The sequence below is a fragment of the Odontesthes bonariensis genome, chromosome 4, assembly GCF_027942865.1.
Source record: "Odontesthes bonariensis isolate fOdoBon6 chromosome 4, fOdoBon6.hap1, whole genome shotgun sequence".
NCBI lineage: Eukaryota > Metazoa > Chordata > Actinopteri > Atheriniformes > Atherinopsidae > Odontesthes > Odontesthes bonariensis.
In genome coordinates, this window is record NC_134509.1 from 4,241,754 (window position 1) to 4,263,090 (window position 21,337).

Genomic DNA, 21,337 nt, shown 5'->3' on the forward strand with positions numbered 1-21,337 from the left:
TTTACCGCACTTTTTTTTTCAAGTTTTTCCACGTTGTAGACACGACAAAGCACATTCTTTCTTTGGTAATCTCTCTTGTTGATGAGCTTGTCACTGTGCTCTCTCACAGGGTTTGTTCTTTGATGAGGCCTACGGTTTTTACCCAGGCCAGGTCCTGATTGGTCCAGCCAAAGTCTTCTCTAATGTACAGTGGCTCTCGGGGGTCAAACCTGTCCTCAGCAGGAAGTGCAAATTCAGAGTGGTTGTAGAAGAGGTGAGGCAGTGATAATGGTGCTTTCTTTAATAGCATCTGTGTGTGAAAAGCAATCCATTTACAGCATTTGGTTGTTATCTAAATTTTAATATCTTGTGCAATTTAAGGATTTTTGAAAAGTTTCTCTTGAATTTTTCATTCTTTTTAAAAAAAATATTTTTATTTATTTATAACAAACCGCATAACAAATGTAGACTTCAACGATCTGTATTTGCTTACCGTATTGTATCTTCAGTTGTTGAAATGCTCACCCCAAGGCTTCTCCCTCAGGTGAAGGTGGTCGAGTTGAAAGTCACGTGGATCACAAAGAGCTACTCCCCAAAAGGCTCCGACAGCGTTTACCCACCTCCATCCGCCATCGCACAGGAAAACCTCTGCAGGTCAGGACCCTTATTCATCCACTACTTGCATGGGATTTACAAATCCCAGAACGGTTTAGGCCAGGGGTCTTCAACGTTTTTCAGGCCAGGGACCCCCAAACTGATGGAGAGTTGGAGCAGGGACCCCCCTACTATTTATATGGCATACAATTGTGTTTTATATTTAACGGGGGCCTAGTGCCGTGTATAAACATAGCTGCTCTGTTATTGTACATTCAATACTAAGCTATTCAAATAATACACAGGTTAATATATTCATGTTTTTATTTTAAACATGTGCAAGGTACAGGGTGGCCGTGCCACTGCCATTTATGAACAAACATCTTGCATACAACACTGAGCTTTTCAAATAATCCACAGATTTTAACTTTAAACATGTATGTAGATGGGACAATGAATCCTCAAACCATCTGTGGATGGCACACGTTTGCACACAATTTGTGAGAAAAAACTGTTTGAAAAAAAAATTAAAAATCGTCTAATCAACCAAAGATTTCGCGACCCCCCTGCAGTACCTCCGCGGACACCCTGTTGAAGACCTCTGGTTTAGGCCCAAAATACATCTGTGATATGTTCAGAGAATATAAAGCTAGCATTTAGCTGTTATGCTGCAAACAAGTGGAACAAACTGCCAGTGGAGATTAAACTTTCACCAAATGTAGACATTTTTAAATCCAGGTTAAAGACATTTCTGTTCTCATGTGTCTATGCATGAAATCTGCACGATATCTTTGAACTTATCTGGACTGTTGCTTGTTTTTAAATTCATTTAAATGATTTTATTTGTTTCTCTTTATATTCTTTTATGTATTTTTAATGCTTCTTCCACTCCCTGCTGCAATGCTTTTATTTTATGTGAACCACTTCAGACCAGAGTACAGTTCTGTGGTGTTTGAAATGACGGCATTCTTTGGGTTGGCTTTAGGGTGAGGCGCCTGGGCTACTATGACCACACCCAGAGGCAGCTGGGGGAGAGGGCCCTCTATGTCTTCCCTGCCAAAGGCGAAGCCACGCGCATTACCTGTGAAGGACCCGAGGGTGCCCCCGTTCTGCCGGAAGACCCCGTTGCCAGAAAGGTGTGAATAAGTTCACACTAGATTGTTGTCCTGGAAATGTTAACGAGCAGGGATGTTCCAAGGGGTGGAATCCCCTTGGTTTTACAGACTCTGACAGTTCTTGCACATCAGTTTTTTTTTTGTTTTTTTTTGTTGATCATCTTCCAGCTTTCTTACTGTCTTTGTGTCTGTGCGTCTCCTGCAGTTAAAAAGGATGTTCAAAAAGGATTCAGGGAAGAAGACAGAAAATGCTGACTCACAAGGTACCCAACACCTCTGTTGTTACTGTACAACAACAACACACAAACGGATGTTTTAATGTTGGATTTCTGTGTTATATTTTTCCATTTGTTTCGAGATTTAAAAGACTATCGTATTAATAAACCATTTTTTTTGTTTTTGGTTGGTGTTAGTTATTGTTTTGCTTGCATCCTCCCAACAGTAGCTGAGAACTAAATGTCTGCATGCGAAGCAGGCAGAATTATTAAAGTCCCTGTGGACATGAGGCTGTCGTCTCCATAAATTGGGCTCGGTACAAAGGGAGCAGTATAACTGGAAATTGTACTGATGTGCAGCACACTTGAGAAGTATTTTGGATACATTTGTGCATTATCAAGGAAGATGGAAAGTGATTGTTTACCTCGCTGTGAAGCCACAGAAAAATAACAACAAAGGGAAAAATATGAGGTTATTTGTTGCCACTTATGGAAGTTTTTATTTTATCATTTAATGTAGAATTTATGTTGATGAGCTATAACTCTACTTCTTCCTGACTATATTTTTGTACTAAACAGTACAGTCAAATGTGCTGCTTATAGAAGATTATCCATACGTAGGTTACACTGAAATACCTTTGGATCTTTTGATGTCTCTCACCAGGAGAGCACAAATCCGAGCAGATAGACTCGTCTCATCCCAACAACAATGGCCCCGTGGTGCCCGTGCAGAATCCGCTGGACTCTCAGAACACCAATGACACCACAGCTGAACACGGGGAGCAGGATGCTGACGATGAGGCTGCAGAGGACACGGATGACACCAGGTCTGTGGGAGCCATTTGATAAATCCCTGCCGCTCACTGTAGAGCCTGCAATCAAGTAGTCAGCCACCACATTTAAGTCTATTTTTATAAGTTATGCAGCGACATGAGGTCTCCCTCTCTGTGGTGGAGCAGCAAAAGGGACAGATACTCTTTCACAGAATGTCTCCTTCCAAAGGTTATTACATTTTTCGCGTTGTACTTTTCTAGTTCATCGATTTGTTCTTTTCTGAAAAGAGGTCTTCGGGTTGTTAAATCTAGTGGCGAAAGTGAGCGTTCTCACCATGATCCAATAGTTTATATTTAGCTGGCTGATATACCGTGTGTGGGAAAGAGGGTTGAATCAAAGAGCTGCCTGTGGCTTTACTAGTGATGTTACCTCCAACACCGAAGCTCCGAAGCACGCTTCAAACTCGCCAGGGTGGTTATGGTGAAGCAGTGGGCCGGAGCTCACTTCATGTGACGTCACTGATGACGTTTGAACCACTTCACTGCTTCATTCAGACCGAGTCAGCTCACTGCTTCCAGTTGATGTGCGGCGCTTTGAACATTTGCCGCGATTCAGTGTATTCAAGATGGCTGAAGCCCCGGTTCATGTCCCCGTTTTACACGTATTATACGTAACGAACAGCTCCTGTTTTTTGATATTCAGAGTTTTGGATTATTCTCTCATGGAGCAACCATCGAGGAAGCGTTCTAAAGTGTGGGAATATTTCGACCCAAACAGTTCCTGGTCACACCAGCCTCCTCTGTTCCCTGTGAAAGAGTATTTTCCAAAGCTGGAGCTTAGATTAGATTATAAAGCTTAGATTATTATCTAAAAAAAAAAAAAAAGAAACCGGTTGAGTCCCTCTACTGAGCAAAAACTACTTTTCTTGAATAAAAACACCTGGAGTAACACAAACACCCTCTTTATTACACCAAGCACACTCCCAAAGAAAATATGAATGACAAACCAAAAATCGTTTTTAAATTATTATTTCATGGGTAAATTACTCAATCTTTAATGAGGTACTACAAACACATATATACAACACACATAAGTGTTATTATTGTGTTATTATATACACAAGAGATGCATCACATTCACAGGGCTTCATTTGGTGCAACAATTGCGACTGCCAGTAGGTTTCACCCAAGGGAATTGAATGAAGCTTCGGGTAGTGAACCACTTTATGACACAATGGTTCAAAATGATTCGATGCTTCAAAAAGCCTCATTTTGCCATCACTAGGCTTTACCGTAGTAGATTATTCTTAATAATTTCAAAAGATGTGAGGGGATTGTCAAATGTATTTGGGCAGCCTTTAATGCACTTTGTTATACAGTTGTGTCTTGGGTATCTTGTTATGTTCATGAGTGCCCCTAAAAGATTTTTGCATAAACAGAAAGTTAAACTCTATTTCTGTAAACAAAAATTTGGTTTAGATGGATGGATTTTTTTCCTCTCAGTTAGACAAAAGCCCACAAGGGTCTTAAGACACTTTTCAATGTTTTTAAATGCAAAGGCCAAAGAGCATCTTTAATTCTTTGTGCATGTCTGTGTGTGATGTCAACCTGGCTGCAGCTCTCTGACATCATCCGCGAGCTCCACCGCCTCCTCCCAGAGTGGCGGCCTGGGGACCAATCGCAAGAAAAGTATCCCGCTCTCCATCCGCAACCTGAAGAGGAAGCACAAGAAGAAGAGGACCAAGTTCTCCCGCGAGTTCAAGCCTGGAGACCGGTGGGTGAACAGAGGGAGCAAAGACTGAAAGCTCATTAACCCCGAAAGGGTGTAATGTATTTTTATATAATTATATAGTTGAATCAGTGGCATTAATATGTCTCACATTATACTTAAATTATATCAGATCTCTGCCTACACAGAATTGGGATGGGGGGTAAATGCTAGCAAACGTTGTGAATTTTATGGTGTGAAAACGGTGTGTATTGTGTTCTTTTTTTGTTTTCCTCCCTCTCAGGGTGGCAGTGGAAGTTGTTTCCACAAAGACCACAGCTGATGTGATGTGGAAAGACGGATGGGTGGAGAAGGGGATCAGATCAAATGACCTCATCCCCATTCAGCACCTTGACAGTCACGAGTTTTGCCCCGGGGACTTCGTAGTGGACAAACGACGTAAGGATGCTTTTTATTCAAATCACCATCTTATTGATCAGATTTGAAGTTAAATTTTTGTGCATGTGTCAGATTTCTGTCCCTCTGGACTGCAGGTATGTATGGAGCTAAATCAGTTTCAATATCCACAAATGCGCAGGACAAGATTCACAAATGTATTTCTGATGCACACACAAATATAACTTTTTGACCTAACTTTGGTCAATTTCTTGAGAATAAAGTGACTGTTTGACAGGGTCTGTTGCCCCGAGCAGAGGAAGCAGCTCGGGCCTTTGTGCAGTTATTGGCTCGGGAGCTGCAGCAGTCAGGGCTGGGTTTGACCCTGTCAAACAGTCATTTTATTCTCAAGAAATTCAACTTTCTGGAAAGATACTAGCCTGAACCTCTTGGCATGCAGAAGTGCCAGCGTAGCTCACTCGCTTAGCTGGCTGGCTTGTATTGATAGTTGCGCAATTATAGCGATTAATATTAATAACTAAGCAACTTCTTATAACAAGGGGATTAAGTAGCCAAACATGTTAAATGAGATGTTTCACTTACCGCTCCGCTGTCGTTGCTTGAAGCCATGTTGAACTGACTGAAATTCACATGCACCCCACTTGTATTATTCTTTATTGGGTTGTCCTTCTTCTCTGCCTGTTGATAACGTAGCAGTGTGAACGTGTGCGTGCGAGAGCATCCTGTAGGGCGGACATGCATGCTTCGGTCATTGCCATTTCTGCTGACTGGAGTGTCTGATGTTGAGCCGCACACCCACACACGGAGCTCACTGTTTCTATTTCTGTTGACAGTAAAACTGTTGAATTGGATCCGAGTCCCTGTTTTTCATTCCCTCACAACACAACGCAGAGGAAAAATGCACGGCGAAAAGCACGCCACCGGCTACATCATATAGCGCAGTTTGTGAATGGCTTAACGTGATTGGCTTATGAGTAAATGGTCTCCCACGTTGGGTGCGTTCTTATGATTGGCTGAAACAAGGAAGATATCTGATTGGTTGCAGATCATTCCGTGTTTAAAAAAAAAAAAAAGACATTTGTGGGTTGACGCAAGTCAGGGGAGTCTCAAAATCCACACACAAATGCAACAAAGTCCACAGACCAGAAGCAGCTTGTAAATGAAGTTATATTTGTGTATGCATCAGAAATGCATTTGTAAATCTTGTCCTGCGCATTTGTAAATCATGTCCTGCGCATTTGTAAATCTTGTCCTGCGCATTTGTAAATCCTATCCTGCGCATTTGTAAATCTTGTCCTGCGCATTTGTAAATCCTGTCCTGCGCATTTGTAAATCCTATCCTGCGCATTTGTAAATCCTATCCTGCGCATTTGTAAATCATGTCCTGCGCATTTGTAAATCCTATCCTGCGCATTTGTAAATCTTGTCCTGCGCATTTGTAAATCTTATCCTGCGCATTTGTAAATCTTGTCCTGCGCATTTGTAAATCTTGTCCTGCGCATTTGTAAATCTAGTCCTGCGCATTTGTAAATCTCGTCCTGCGCATTTGTAAATCTTATCCTGCGCATTTGTAAATCTTGTCCTGCGCATTTGTAAATCTTGTCCTGCGCATTTGTAAATCTTATCCTGCGCATTTGTAAATCTTGTCCTGCGCATTTGTAAATCTTATCCTGCGCATTTGTAAATCTTGTCCTGCGCATTTGTAAATCTTGTCCTGCGCATTTGTAAATCTTGTCCTGCGCATTTGTAAATCTTATCCTGCGCATTTGTAAATCTTGTCCTGCGCATTTGTAAATCTTGTCCTGCGCATTTGTAAATCTTATCCTGCGCATTTGTAAATCTTGTCCTGCGCATTTGTAAATCTTATCCTGCGCATTTGTAAATCTTGTCCTGCGCATTTGTAAATCTTGTCCTGCGCATTTGTAAATCTTGTCCTGCGCATTTGTAAATCTCGTCCTGCGCATTTGTAAATCTTATCCTGCGCATTTGTAAATCTTGTCCTGCGCATTTGTAAATCTTGTCCTGCGCATTTGTAAATCTCGTCCTGTGCATTTGTAAATCTTGTCCTGCGCATTTGTGAATCTTGTCCTGCGCATTTGTGAATATTGAAACTGATTTGGCTCCATAGATTTGTGTTCTCTGCCACGTAGTACCTACAGTATCTTGGTCATTTTTCTGTCATATGGAGTTATAAGTTTGTGGCTTTACATCTTACCAGATTTTCAGTTGTTACTCTTATGTGCAGTAAAACATTTCTCTTGTTTTTGCATACTTAATTTTGACCTGCATATGCATTTTGATGCTCACTTTAGCCCAAGCCCTGCAGGACCCAGGAGTGTACGGTGTGATCCAGTCTGGTGATCACAAGGGCAGAACATGTGTTGCAAGATGGATCAAACTCAACTCCTCTGGGGATGATGTTGAGGTTAGTAATGAGGACGGTGTAAGAGTAATTGAGGTTAAGAAGTATGTGATAATTATAGTCATTTGTCTTTTTGTTTTATTTAATGTAGGTGATTGGTGTAGAGGAGGATGTCAGTGTGTATGACATTGCAGATCATCCAGATTTCCACTTCCGTACTACGGACATCGTTATCAGAATATGGAACTCTGAGAACGGACAGAATGACTGTGAAAATGAGGTGATAACATAAGAAAACTAAATATAAGAAGCTCTCAATGCACTATGCTGTCGGACAGCTGTACAAACTAGAGCTATTCGTGGATTTACAAATTCCCAAATCCAAATCGACCTGAAAATGTACCACTCAGAACTGAACAGGATGTGTCTGTTTATTGAAAGTTGATACCAGGACTGAAACCTTAGAAATGCTGAACTTGTTCCTCTCACCTGGTTGGGAGTCGATGCCCCTGTTGGCACAACTTCACAGCTGATTGCTACAAACAAATTGAAATGAACTGAACAAATAACAGAAAAAAGCTCTGGAGAGAAAGTTGGTGAAATACTGTACATTTGCCTTTTCTTTTAGTCTATTACTGGTGGAAACAGAATGGCTAATCGACTCTTGCAGCTCACAAGTTCACTTGCTATCACACTGAAAAATGCAGCTTTGCAGTTTTGTTTAATTTAGCAGAACGGGGAAAAAAACATTTGTCCTATAATACGTTTCTCGTTAGGTTTTTCTTTGTTGTTTGCACTTTTGCTTTGAGTTGCTGTTGCACTAGTGCTGCATTTCATCCTACTCTTGTACCATGTGTTGGTAATGTGTTGGTAATGATTACCTCTACATATCCACATGCCCTCAGACATCAGTTGGCCAGGTATCCAGGGTGGATGTCAGTAGCAAAGTGGAGGTTGTGTGGGCAGACAACTCTAAGACTGTCGTCCTGCCACAGGTAAATGTACATCTTTGATAAAGCTTGATATATTGTTTGCCATTGGAGGTAAGCCCTTTGCTGACAACCTATTAATCACTCGCAGCACCTCTACAATGTGGAGTCTGAGATTGAGGAGACGGATTACGACTCTGTGGAGGAGACGAGCAGCGTTCTGTCCACCGAAGAGTGGGAAGACGAGAGCGACAGCTGGGAGACGGACAATGGCCTGACCACTGAGGATGATAGTCATGTCAACAATGCAGATGCCACAGACACAGCGACTCCCACCCCCACACCCACAGGCTCCACAGCGTTCATCATCCCCCCACAAGAGGGCAGCAAGGCTGGAGTCACCAGCCCGACTAAAGGAGTCCCTGGAGAGGAGGGAGAAGCATCTATGGCAGTGGCCAGTTCTGCTTCTGGAGGAGGTGGGGAGCTTATTTATATTACTTGATAAGTATTTATCATATCCTCCAATGGAAAAACATATCATATATCGTATTTTTTGTAAAAAAAGAAAAAAAAAACTCTATAAATCATACTCTATAAATGTTTGACTCCCCAGCCAAAAGCATTCAGAGAGGAATGCAACCTCAGTTTCCCTCCTCTTTGTCATGTCTGTAGTTTTGTTGGCAGTAATTTAGTAAATTCATAGAAACTGTGCCTGTTTAGGAACCACTCCAGGAGCTGCAATCAATGGAGCAGAGAAGCCAAGCAAGGACGGTGCCTCTCGAGGCTTCAGGGAGTTGAAAGAGGCCCTGAAGATCCTGGAGAGTCTGAAGAATATGACTGTAGAACAGCTGTGGACAGGGGGCTCTCCAACCTCCCCGACCTCTGCTGAACCTGCTTCCGCAGCTAGTGTAGCGAGTTCAGTGACATCAACTGCCCCAGAAAAACCAACCAAGGAGAAACGCTTCCTGGACGACATCAAAAAGCTGCAGGAGAACCTGAGGAAGACGCTGGACAACGTGGCCATCGTGGAGGAGGAGAAGATGGAAGCTGTGGTGGAGGCGGTTGGGAGTGGAGGCGCAGGGATAGAGGTAGTAATCTCTGAAGTCCAGATTAGTAAACAGTATATTGGTACATTTTTATATCCTGTTAAGACTCTGCCTTACCTGCAGGTTACTTTTCAGGCTGAGAGAGCTGGAGAGGAAAAGCCCCAGCAGGAGCCGCAGACTCCAGTGGGTGGTCAAGAATGGCCCAGCGAGTTTCTGAGTGACACACCAGTACTGTGCCAACAGAGTGGAGGAAAACCTGGAGTGACCTTCACCAGTGCCAAGGGAGAGGTGTTCTCAGTGCTGGAGTGGGCACCAGGTGAGACATGAAGATGTTAAGAACTCTTCACTCCTCTTTACCTTTTACCTTTGTCTGTCATCTCCAGCAGACTCCATCACTGTAACGCTCTTTTAACAGGACTTCCCAAAAAGAGCATTAAACAAAAAATCTGCAGCTCATCCAGAACGCTGCTGCTGGAGTTTTAACCCGGACTAAGAGATCTGAACACATCACAGCAGCTTTAAAATCTTTACTCTGGCTTCCAGTCAGTCACAGAATAGATTTTAAAAGCCTGCTGATGGTTTACAATCTGTGATATGTTCAGAGAATATAAAGCCAGCAGAGCTCTTAGATCCAAGGACTCAGGTCAGCTGGTCCAGTCCAGAGTCCAGACTAAACATGGAGAAGCAGCATTTAGCTGTTATGCTGCAAACAAGTGGAACAAACTGCCAGTGGAGATTAAACTTTCACCAAATGGAGACATTTTTAAATCCAGGTTAAAAACATTTCTTTTCTCATGTGTCTATGCATGAAATCTGCACGCTATCTTTAAACTTATCTTGACTGTTGCGTGTTTTTAAATTCATTTAAATTATTTTATTTGTTTCTCTTTATATTCTTTTAATGCTTCTTCCACTCCCTGCTGCAATGCTTTTATTTTATGTAAAGCACTTTGAATTGTTTTGTACATGAAATGTGCTATATAAATAGATTTGATTTGATTTGATAATGGTTTAGGATGGCCTGCCTTTACTAGATGGTTCTCTTTAACACGCAGATATTTTTTTCCGTAATAAAAACAAATACATGCTGTAGTTAAACAAATTCTTAAATCTTAAACGCTCCCACAGAAGTACAGATGCATTTGTAAGGTTCTTTCTGCGTTGATGCTTATTTAGTCATCGTGTCCTGTCATTCTGTAACAGATACTCACTCATTTAAGAAAATGGAGTTTCAGCCAGTGGAGGCAAAGAAGTTTTTCAGCACAGTGAGGAAGGAAATGGCTCTGCTGGCAACATCACTGCCTGATGGCATCATGGTCAAAACCTTTGAAGACCGCATGGTAGGTTTCATGTCATTAATGCCACCAGAATAATCACAATGTACCTTACTTTGTGTTTAATTGGTACATTACATTTAATTTGGCAAGTTTAGTATTTTTATCAGGTGAAGATGCACAAAGACCAGATGACTCTGTCCACCTATAGGAAAATATCTGGATATTTACTTTCAAAATAATGTACCTTGTACCAAGTCTTAATAGAAAACCTGAAATTTCTCCTAATTTATTGCTAGTAATTCTTCTAAAACGCTGCCAAACAAAGCAACCCAAAGATATAACAGCCAAACAGTTTTTCATAATTTCTCAGCAAAAGCGGACGCTACTCCCAACACTGGCTGTGTTCGAAACTACATACTGCATACGACATACTGCATACGACATACTGCATACGACATACGACATACTGCATACGACATACTGCATACGGCATACTGCATACGACATACTGCATACGGCATACTACATACGACATACTACATACGACATACTGCATACGACATACTACATACGGCATACTGCATACGGCATACTACATACTACATACTGCATATGGCATACTGCATACGACATACTGCATATGACATACTGCATACGGCATACTACATACTACATACGACATACGGCATACTACATACGGCATACGACATACTGCATACGACATACTGGATACTACATACTGCATACTGCATACTACATACTACATACTGCATACGACATACTGCATACGGCATACTACATACTGCATACGGCATACGACATACTGCATACGACATACTGCATACGACATACTGGATACTACATACTGCATACTGCATACTACATACTACATACTGCATACGACATACTGCATACGGCATACTACATACTGCATACGGCATACTACATACGACATACTGCATACGGCATACTACATACTACATACGACATACTGCATACGGCATACTACATACTGCATACGACATACTGCATACGGCATACTACATACTACATACGACATACTGCATACGGCATACTACATACTGCATACGGCATACGACATACTGCATACGACATACTGCATACGACATACTGCATACTGCATACTACATACTACATACTGCATATGACATACTGCATACGACATACTGGATACTACATACTGCATACTACATACTACATACTGCATACTACATACTGCATACGGCATACGACATACTGCATACGACATACTGCATACGACATACTGGATACTACATACTGCATACTACATACGACATACTGCATACTGCATACTACATACTACATACTGCATACGACATACTGCATACGGCATACTACATACTGCATACGACATACTGCATACGACATACTGCATACGACATACTGGATACTACATACTGCATACTGCATACTACATACTACATACTGCATACGACATACTGCATACGGCATACTACATACTGCATACGGCATACTACATACGACATACTGCATACGGCATACTACATACTACATACGACATACTGCATACGGCATACTACATACTGCATACGGCATACGACATACTGCATACGGCATACTACATACTACATACGACATACTGCATACGGCATACTACATACTGCATACGGCATACGACATACTGCATACGACATACTACATACTACATACTGCATACGACATACTGCATACTGCATACGGCATACTACATACTGCATACGACATACTGCATACTGCATACGACATACTGCATACTACATACTACATACTGCATACGACATACTGCATACGGCATACTACATACTGCATACTACATACTGCATACTACATACTGCATACGGCATACTACATACTGCATACGGCATACTACATACTGCATACTGCATACGACATACTGCATACGATATACTGCAAACGACATACTGCATACTGCATACTGCATACTACATACGACATACTGCATACTACATACTACATACTGCATACGGCATACTGCATACGACATACTACATACTGCATACGGCATACTGCATACGACATACTACATACTGCATACTACATACTGCATACGGCATACGACATACTACATACTGCATACGACATACTGCATACGGCATACTGCATACGACATACTGCATACGATATACTGCAAACGACATACTGCATACGACATACTGCATACGACATACTACATACGACATACTGCATACTGCATACTACATACTGCATACGGCATACTACATACTGCATACGGCATACTGCATACGGCATACGACATACTGCATACGACATACTGCATACTGCATACTACATACTACATACTGCATACGACATACTGCATACTACATACTGCATACGGCATACTGCATACGACATACTGCATACGATATACTGCAAACGACATACTACATACTGCATACGACATACTGCATACGACATACTACATACGACATACTGCATACTACATACTGCATACTGCATACGGCATACTGCATACTACATACTGCATACGGCATACTACATACTGCATACGGCATACTGCATACTGCATACTACATACTGCATACGACATACTGCATACGATATACTGCAAACGACATACTGCATACTGCAAACGACATACTGCATACGATAGTGTTGCGCGGGCCGATGATTTTTACGGCCCGCCCCAACCCGACCCATCACGCAGCCAACCCAGCCCGCCCGACCCGAAAGATTACACAATGATTTTTAACCCGACCCCACCCGACCCGCTTAAAAAAAAAAATTAAATGAATAAGTATTTATTTATGTAGGCCTATTAAACACAAATGAACTGTCTGCGGCCGCGCAAGGGGGTGCGTAATGTCATAGGCTGCCAAAAGCTGCGCGCATTCACCCTTAATTTCCCTTGCATCAATACAGTTGCTACTCTAAAGTCTTGACCGCAGCACATCCATCTGACGATTATGGTTGTAATTCCACTTTTCGTTGCCACATCAGACACCCAAGCTCTGTGCATGTCATATGAATTTAGAGAGAGAGAGCTTCACGTGAGTAGGCTGCCTGTTTGCTTGCATTCTGCGGTGTTCAGCATTGGTGCTGTGCGCAGGGGGAGAGAGAGCAAGTACACAAGTGCAGACGCTGTCGATTGGCATTCTGCTGTCTCGGATGTGCGTAGGTGTGATTTTAACGGTGTAATTATGATGTCTGTGATCTGACCCGACCCGACCGCAACCCGTGGATTCTAAGAAAATAATGGCCCGACCCCACCCGGCCCGCGGGCTAGCCCGAGGGTCCCGTCGGGCTCGGGCCGGCCCGCGCATCACTAGCATACGACATACTGCAAACGACATACTGCATACGACATACTGCATATGACATGCTGCATACGACATACTGCATGCATACTGTCTAGTGCATCAGTGAATGGAGGTGGCGCGTGGTACGTTTGGTGTGCGTGTAGTGCTTTTAACATTCATGTTTATAAAAGTGTTTTTAGACAAGGGACCTGAAATCGGGTCTGCAGGACAGTTACAACCTTTTAAGGGGAACCCAAACAATTTTTTATTCAACAAACATCTAGGATTTGGCAAGAAAATACTCATGGACACATTCCTCTATCCATGCTGGTATCCGGCCAGGCGCGTTGATAAGAACAACAACAAACATCAAGTAAATGGTGGAGATCTGATCATCTGTATCTGCCTGTTACTTTCTGGCGATATACACCAATGTCCAGGTCCGATGCCGAGAAATACATCATCTAAAAGAACCTCGGCAGGTGCGGCGTTGTGTATGAGTCGCCCTAATGTTGAAGAGCAAGTTATATCAGTCGCGGGAGAGAATGGAAATTACCGTGGGAATGGAGTTGGCGAAAGACGCGGAGATTCGATTATGGGAGGCGAGCTACAGCATGGCGGTGAGCAGGCCAGCTTGAATCTTCGTAACCCCGTAGCTGCGGTGAGGCCGCAGTCTCCTGAGAACCGGGGGGGCATCGGCTGTGAGAGGCCGAATCCTGATTCCTTCCTGGCTATGCGTGGATTACACCTGTTCCACCTCAACGTCAGAAGCCTTCTGCCGAAAATCACCGAGATTCGGCACCTCAGCAAAAGCAGAAAGGTTGGAATTTTTTGTTTTACTGAAACATGGCTGGACAATTCCATTAAGGACGCTGAAGTTGATTTGGAGAATTATTTGATTATCAGGAGAGACAGAAACCGCAAAGGGGGAGGGGTGTGCATTTATGTGAGAGCGGACATTGGTTTTAATCATAGGACGGATTTGCACAGCGATCAGATTGAAGCGGTCTGGTTGGATATTTTGCTTCCAATGAGCAAACCCTTTCTAATCTGTGCATGCTATAGGCCGCCTGATCCATGCCAATTTTATGAACTTTTAGAAGAACATTGCACAAAACGAATGGACTTGTTGAAAACGGAGGTTATTTTTATGGGGGACTTTAATACTGACATACAGAAACGTGATATGCCTGGGTACAAGGCTTTGATGAATGTGTGTCGTTCTTTTAGTTTAGATCAGCTGATCAACGAACCCACACGTGTATGTTCCAACACACAAACTACAATTGACCTGGTGTTAGTATCAGATAAGTCTAAAATAGCGCAAAGTGGGGTTATTAATTATGGACTTAGTGACCATTCGATCATCTTCTGTACAAGAAAAACCAAGAAAGTTGTTTTTAATTGTCATTCTTCTGTTAAAGCCAGGTCAATGAAAACTTACAACAAGGAAACATTCAATGAAAGGTTAAAACAGATGGACTGGTCTTTTGTACTGAATTGTGAAGATGTGAATGAATCATGGTGTACTTTTAAACATATGTTTTTAGAAATAGTTGATAAAGTGGCCCCATTCAAAGAAATTAGAATAAAACAGAGGTCAGAGCCCTGGGTAAATGATGACATTCTCGAGGCAATTCGGGATAGAAATAAGAAGTTTAATCATTTTAGAACAAAGGGGGATGAACAAAGTTGGTCTGAGTTTAAAAAGGCAAGAAATGAAGTTAACAGATTAGTGACTAATACTAAAAAGGTTTACTTTAAAGAAAAAATCAAGGAATATAGAAATGACTCAAGAAAGTTATGGAAATCCCTAGAGCAGCTTGGCTATAGCAAACGGATGAAAACAAAAATTTCCAACATCACCTTAGATCTTGGTAATACTGTTACTTCAGATAAGAGAATAGTAGCTGCTGGCTTTAATGATTATTTTTCATCTGTGGCCCATGATCTAGTGGGGAAGCTACCTGTCCAGACTGGTCTATATGGGGAAAGTCATGTGCAACACTATTACTCTCAGTTAGGGGTGCAACCTGGGAGTTTCACTTTTACTAAAGTGTCTGAAGCACTGGTCCTTGAGAAGCTTCAAAAGCTTGATTGTAATAAAGCTACTGGTTTAGATGCTATCCCATCCAGGTTTTTAAGGGACTCTGCAGAAGTCATTACCCCATCCATTACTCATATTATAAACAGCTCTATTAGTCAAGGACGATTCCCAAATGACCTTAAAGGAGCCAGAGTAATTCCGCTTTATAAAAAGGGTAGTATGCAGGACCCAGGCAATTACAGACCTGTTTCTATCCTCAGTAGTCTGTCAAAGGTTATAGAGAAAATCATATATGAACAAATCGATTATTTCCTTTCATCACAAAACATACTTTATGAATTTCAGTCAGGGTTTAGAAAATCCCATTCCACTGATTCTTACCTACTTTATTTATCGGACTTCATTAAAAAAGAGGTTGGCAATGGGAAATTATGTGGCATGGTAATGTTAGATTTACAGAAGGCATTCGATACTGTGAATCACAGTGTTTAATTGTATAAATTAAAGGCTATGGGGTTTAATGACTTGGCTGTGAAATGGGTGGGTTCATACTTGGGGAATAGGATGCAGGTAGTAGATATTGGGGGTGTTATGCCTCACCCAGCTGGTATTGGCTGTGGAGTCCCTCAAGGGAGTGTTTTAGGACCTCTTCTTTTTCTTTTATATATTAATGATTTAAAAGCTGTCTGTTCATCAAGTTTGTTTTTATATGCAGATGATTCTGCACTGGTAGTTTCCCATAAGGATAAAAATATTATTGAGCAATCACTTAGAGTGCTGAACTTCTTAATGTCAGCAGATGGATGTCTGACAATAGATTATCATTGCATATAGGAAAAACAGAATCCATTCTTTTTGGTTCAAAGATTAGATTAAAGAAAGCCTCAACCTTTAAGGTTTTAATAGGGGATTCTGAAATTTCAGCCAAGGAATCAGTCAGTTACCTCGGCTGTGTTTAGACAGTAATCTAAGTGGCATAAGTCAGGCACAGAAGGCAATCACCAAAATAAACCATAGAGTGCGTTTTATGGCTAGAATTTCAAAATATTTAGATACAAAAACTTTGGCTATTTTGGCAGGAGCCTTAATTCAGCCATACTACGACTATGCGTGTGGCTCATGGTATAATAGTTTGACAGTGAATTTGAAACACAGGCTACAGACATCACAAAATAAACTAATTAGACTGGTTTTGGATCTCCCCATGAGAACCCACCTTGAGTCCTCCCATTTTGAAAAGGTGGGATGGCTGAAGGTGGAGGATAGAGTGGCTTTGATTCAGTTGTGCATGGTTCACAGGATTGTGTATGGGAAGGTTCCAAAGTATTTTAAAAACTATTTTAGTAAAGTAAATGAAGTTCATCATTACTCCACTAGGGGGAGCACAACAGATTCTGTCCCTCCCCTAGTTAAGACAAACATGGGCAAAGAGTGTTTTTCTTATATTGGTTCTGTACTGTGGAATAGGTTACCTGGCTTACTCAAAGCAATAAGTAGTTTAGACAGTTTCAAGGGAAACTTGAAAAAATGGTTTCAACAACGATACTAGACTGAGTGCCAATATTATGTGTCAGGTGTATTCAGAACCATTTCAATGTATTTCTTTTTCTATGTGTTTTGAATGTATGTATGTATGTATGTATGTGTGTATGTATGTAAGAATGCTGCCATACTTGCCCTTGTTTTCCTACCATCCAGGGACCACAATGGAAATAAGCCTTAGGGCTTTTTTGTGTTATCCCTGACTGTTTATTTCTTTTAATGTATGGTTCAGTTGCTGTACCATGTTTTTACAAAATAATAGTCAAATAAATTCATTCATTCATTCATACGACATACTGCATACGGCATACTGCATACTGCATACGACATACTGCATACGACATACTGCATACGACATACTGCATACGACATACTGCATACGACATACTGCATACTACATACTGCATACTCATCGATCAGACAGTATGCAGAGCGTTTACCCACAATGCATTTCGCTCCTGCCCGAGCCGAAATCAGCCGGCCTGAAGCTGATTTCGCTTAAGCTCTAAACTCTGTAAACTTTAGCAACATTTGAAACATTTTCAGGTGAGAAAGTAGTCGTTTAGATCCCCAACGTGTTGAAAACCTGACAAAATACCGGCTATTTACAATTTTGTTCCCACGAATTCAGCGCTACTAAAGCTACCCGCAGTGAGCAACGCACTTCCGGTTATTTTCACCAAAATAAAATACCCGTTGCCTTTTATCATAGGGAAAGCCATTACGATACAATCGGTGCTTTTGTTTTGAAAACAGGAAGTGAACCTACCCTCGTTGTAGCTAGCTTGAAACTGCCGTTTTGACAGGAAATGACGATCGGCGACGTCACGTTACGTTGCATCTTGGGTAGTTTGAGTATGAGTAGTAACCTCATGATGCATACCCAACATTTAGGAGAATCTAGTATGCATCCAGGAACTTAAAAAAAGTTAAAGTTAGTAAGAGTAGCGGGAGTAGTAGGAGAAGTAGGCAGTTTCGAACATAGCCACTGTAACTTTGTAAATAAGTGTACTGCGATGCAGAACCCCTGAACCCTGCAACCACGTCTTAGGCACTGTGCCCGAGCTTGCTAACTGTTCTGCCTTCATCAGGAAAATGCATCTTCTCTGAAGGCCAGGAATTGCTATGGTTTTGTTGGCTATTTGAATAGCAGGAAAGTTGAAGATGAGTTCTGCAAAGGGAACTGTTAAATACACCTTTTTTTAACAGTTCCCCGTTTTCACTGTTGGTGCAATTCTTTCTCACTCATTGGCCAAATAAGCCATTTCTGCCATCGTTTTTCAGCCAACATTTTGTGATGGCCTTTTTACTTGCTGCCAGCAGGACCCTAAGAAGATAATTATCAGCTTTACTCAATCCATCTGGAATATTTCCATGATAGAGAGTTATGAATGATGCATTGGTATTGAAACGTAGAACCTTTGAAATGATATCAGTACTTGACTTTTTAAAAAATAAAGTATTGGATGTGTTGCTGTTGGCGGCCTACCTGTTAAGTTCCTTCAGTCTTCTTGCGTATCTTGAAAGACATTGATGTAAATTGCTTGTTGACGGGATGTACAACCCTGGAGTGGTAATTCTGTTTTACAGTGGAGGGTGATGTAAATACAGTTTGTTGGTATTTAAAACAAGTCCTTCAATCATTTCATATTTTCAAGTGACTAAACATTTTTTTTTTTAAAGTCTATATTCAACATCTCATGTAAAAGTATCTACGCTGCCTTTTACTCCTGCGGAACATCGGTCTCCTTTAAAAGACACCACTTACAGACATTTAAAGCCGAGTTATTTCTTTTCTCCCTGTGACTCAGGACCTGTTTTCAGCCCTGATCAAAGGACCAACTCGAACACCTTACGAGGACGGTCTTTTCTTGTTCGACATCCAGCTGCCGAACATCTACCCATCTGTGCCACCTCTGTTTCGCTACCTGTCCCAGTGCAGTGGCCGCCTCAATCCCAACCTTTACGACAACGGAAAGGTCTGCGTCAGCCTGCTGGGCACCTGGATCGGCAAGGTGAGCCAGTGAGATTTCTCCAAGAAAACTTGCTAGTTAGACCTCCAATTAAACAGACGGGTGTTTAAGTGTGACAGATCTGAACCTGACATTTAGGGATGAAGATTGGAACAGAATCTGTAAAAATATTAGGCAAGGCAATTTTATTTATAGAGCACAATTCATACACAAGGCAATTCAAAGTGCTTCACAGCTACATAAAATCACAAGAAGGCAATAAAATCATTAAAAAGAAATAAAAAAATTAATAATAAGAAAAAAAAAATATATATATATATATATATATATATATATATATATATATATATATATATATATATATATATATATATATATATATAAAAATAAATAAAATAATTTAAACAAAAAAAACTATTAAAGTAGTTTCAAGGGATGCAAGAGTGCGCCTCATTCAATTCAAAATTATACATCGCTTTTATTGGACTCCTTCCAGATTATTTAGATTAGCATTAGTACCCACATCAAATTGCTGGCGATGCAAGTCTGAGGAAGGTAGTTTAGTTCATGTTTTATGGTCATGTGATAAAGTCCAACAATTTTGGACTAATATTTACGATAACCTATGTGAGATTGCAGAGACACAAATGCCATTTAACCCTAGATTATTTATTTTGGGTGATCATTCAGTTCTGACAGGACAGGATAAACATATCAAAAGTTATATCCAAACCAGTATCATTACTGGCAGATCAGTACTTATCAGGGGATGGAAGACGGAGGGGGGGTGCCCTCTCTTCAAGAGTGGGCTGTGGAGATGCAGCAAAATGTCATATAAACGACCGGGCAGACTGGATCTACATGAAGCAAAGTGGGGCGAATACTTGAACTTTTTAAAGGGCTCCTGAAAGGGGTCGTATAGTGGAGAGGTGCAAGTTTTAAGTAGTGATGGATAAATACAGAACAGTGCTTCTTCTTATTGTTGTTTTATTTATTTTTTGTTAACCAATTATTTCTCTGACGTATTGCTTATTTTACTAATTTGATGTATCGACCTTGTTTGGAGCTATTTTCTGTGTCTAATTTTGCTACAGTTCATTTATGTGTCTTCTACACTGATGCTAATGGTGTAGCTACATGAAGGAGCATAGTAGTAGATGTTGGTAACCAAAAAGAGATCAGCATGGATGGTGGTGGCTTGGGAGGGTTTGTTTGCTGGGGGGGGGGTTACTGTTGTTATTGTATTGTTGAAATAATGAAAATAAAAAATGTGTGACACCTGATTGGTTTGTGTGACCCACAGGGCACTGAGAGATGGACCAGCAAGTCAAGCCTGCTACAAGTGCTAATCTCCATACAAGGTTAGTGACACACACACACACACACACACACACACACACACACACTTCTGCATTCCCCTTCTCCTCTCTGCAGCTAGGAATGTTTTATTCATGTGTTCATTTGCTCAGAAGTGCAGTGTCACAGTCAGTGGTTCAACTAAATAGTAGGGGTGGGCGAAAAAATCGATTCATGGACATATCGCGATTTATTTTTTTTATTTTTTCATGGGATGATTTTAAAAATCTATTTTTCTCCCCTGAATTGATTATATTACGTCATATCCGTGTCCAGAAAAACTTCATCAATTCATTACATTAAGTTATGTTAAAACTAGCCCACATTAGTGCTGTGTGGACATTTCAATTCATTTTGTAACTGTAAACTTTAAAAAAAGCCTCTTTTTGTCTGAGTTGAAATAAATGTCAGCTGCTGGACTGACTGACACAGACTGATGTGCGTTGTTTATGGGAACGACATTCATTCTAGAAGTGTACGATTCAACTTGTTTGTTTTTTAAGGAGAAAGAAAATTGCAATTACTGATTATATCGAATCGCAATTATCAAGAATCGTGATACAAATCGAATCGTGACCAAAGCATATCGTCCCAGCCCTACTAAATATATCTGCCTGAACCGCCGTCTGGTCTAACAGAGTCGTGTTTTCCTTAATTTTTTTAAATTAAATTTTTTTATAT

At 41.0% G+C, this 21,337-nt stretch overlaps 1 protein-coding gene across 3 annotated transcripts in view; it reads left to right on the plus strand.

Annotated features, from left to right (window-relative positions):
- ube2o (ubiquitin-conjugating enzyme E2O) overlaps positions 1–21,337 on the plus strand; it is a 54,016-nt gene that overhangs the window by 28,061 nt on the left and 4,618 nt on the right. For 2 of the 3 annotated variants that reach the window (XM_075462556.1, XM_075462554.1), the window contains exons 6-21: positions 110–253; positions 524–633; positions 1,559–1,709; positions 1,894–1,951; positions 2,568–2,730; positions 4,295–4,450; positions 4,689–4,843; positions 7,114–7,226; positions 7,315–7,443; positions 8,069–8,158; positions 8,244–8,568; positions 8,813–9,180; positions 9,262–9,454; positions 10,342–10,478; positions 19,139–19,342; positions 20,604–20,661. In XM_075462556.1, coding sequence (XP_075318671.1) covers positions 110–253; positions 524–633; positions 1,559–1,709; positions 1,894–1,951; positions 2,568–2,730; positions 4,295–4,450; positions 4,689–4,843; positions 7,114–7,226; positions 7,315–7,443; positions 8,069–8,158; positions 8,244–8,568; positions 8,813–9,180; positions 9,262–9,454; positions 10,342–10,478; positions 19,139–19,342; positions 20,604–20,661 — 2,554 coding nt within the window. The remainder of the gene's footprint in view (positions 1–109; positions 254–523; positions 634–1,558; positions 1,710–1,893; positions 1,952–2,567; positions 2,731–4,294; positions 4,451–4,688; positions 4,844–7,113; positions 7,227–7,314; positions 7,444–8,068; positions 8,159–8,243; positions 8,569–8,812; positions 9,181–9,261; positions 9,455–10,341; positions 10,479–19,138; positions 19,343–20,603; positions 20,662–21,337) is intronic. The other variant, XM_075462555.1, reaches the window with a different exon arrangement.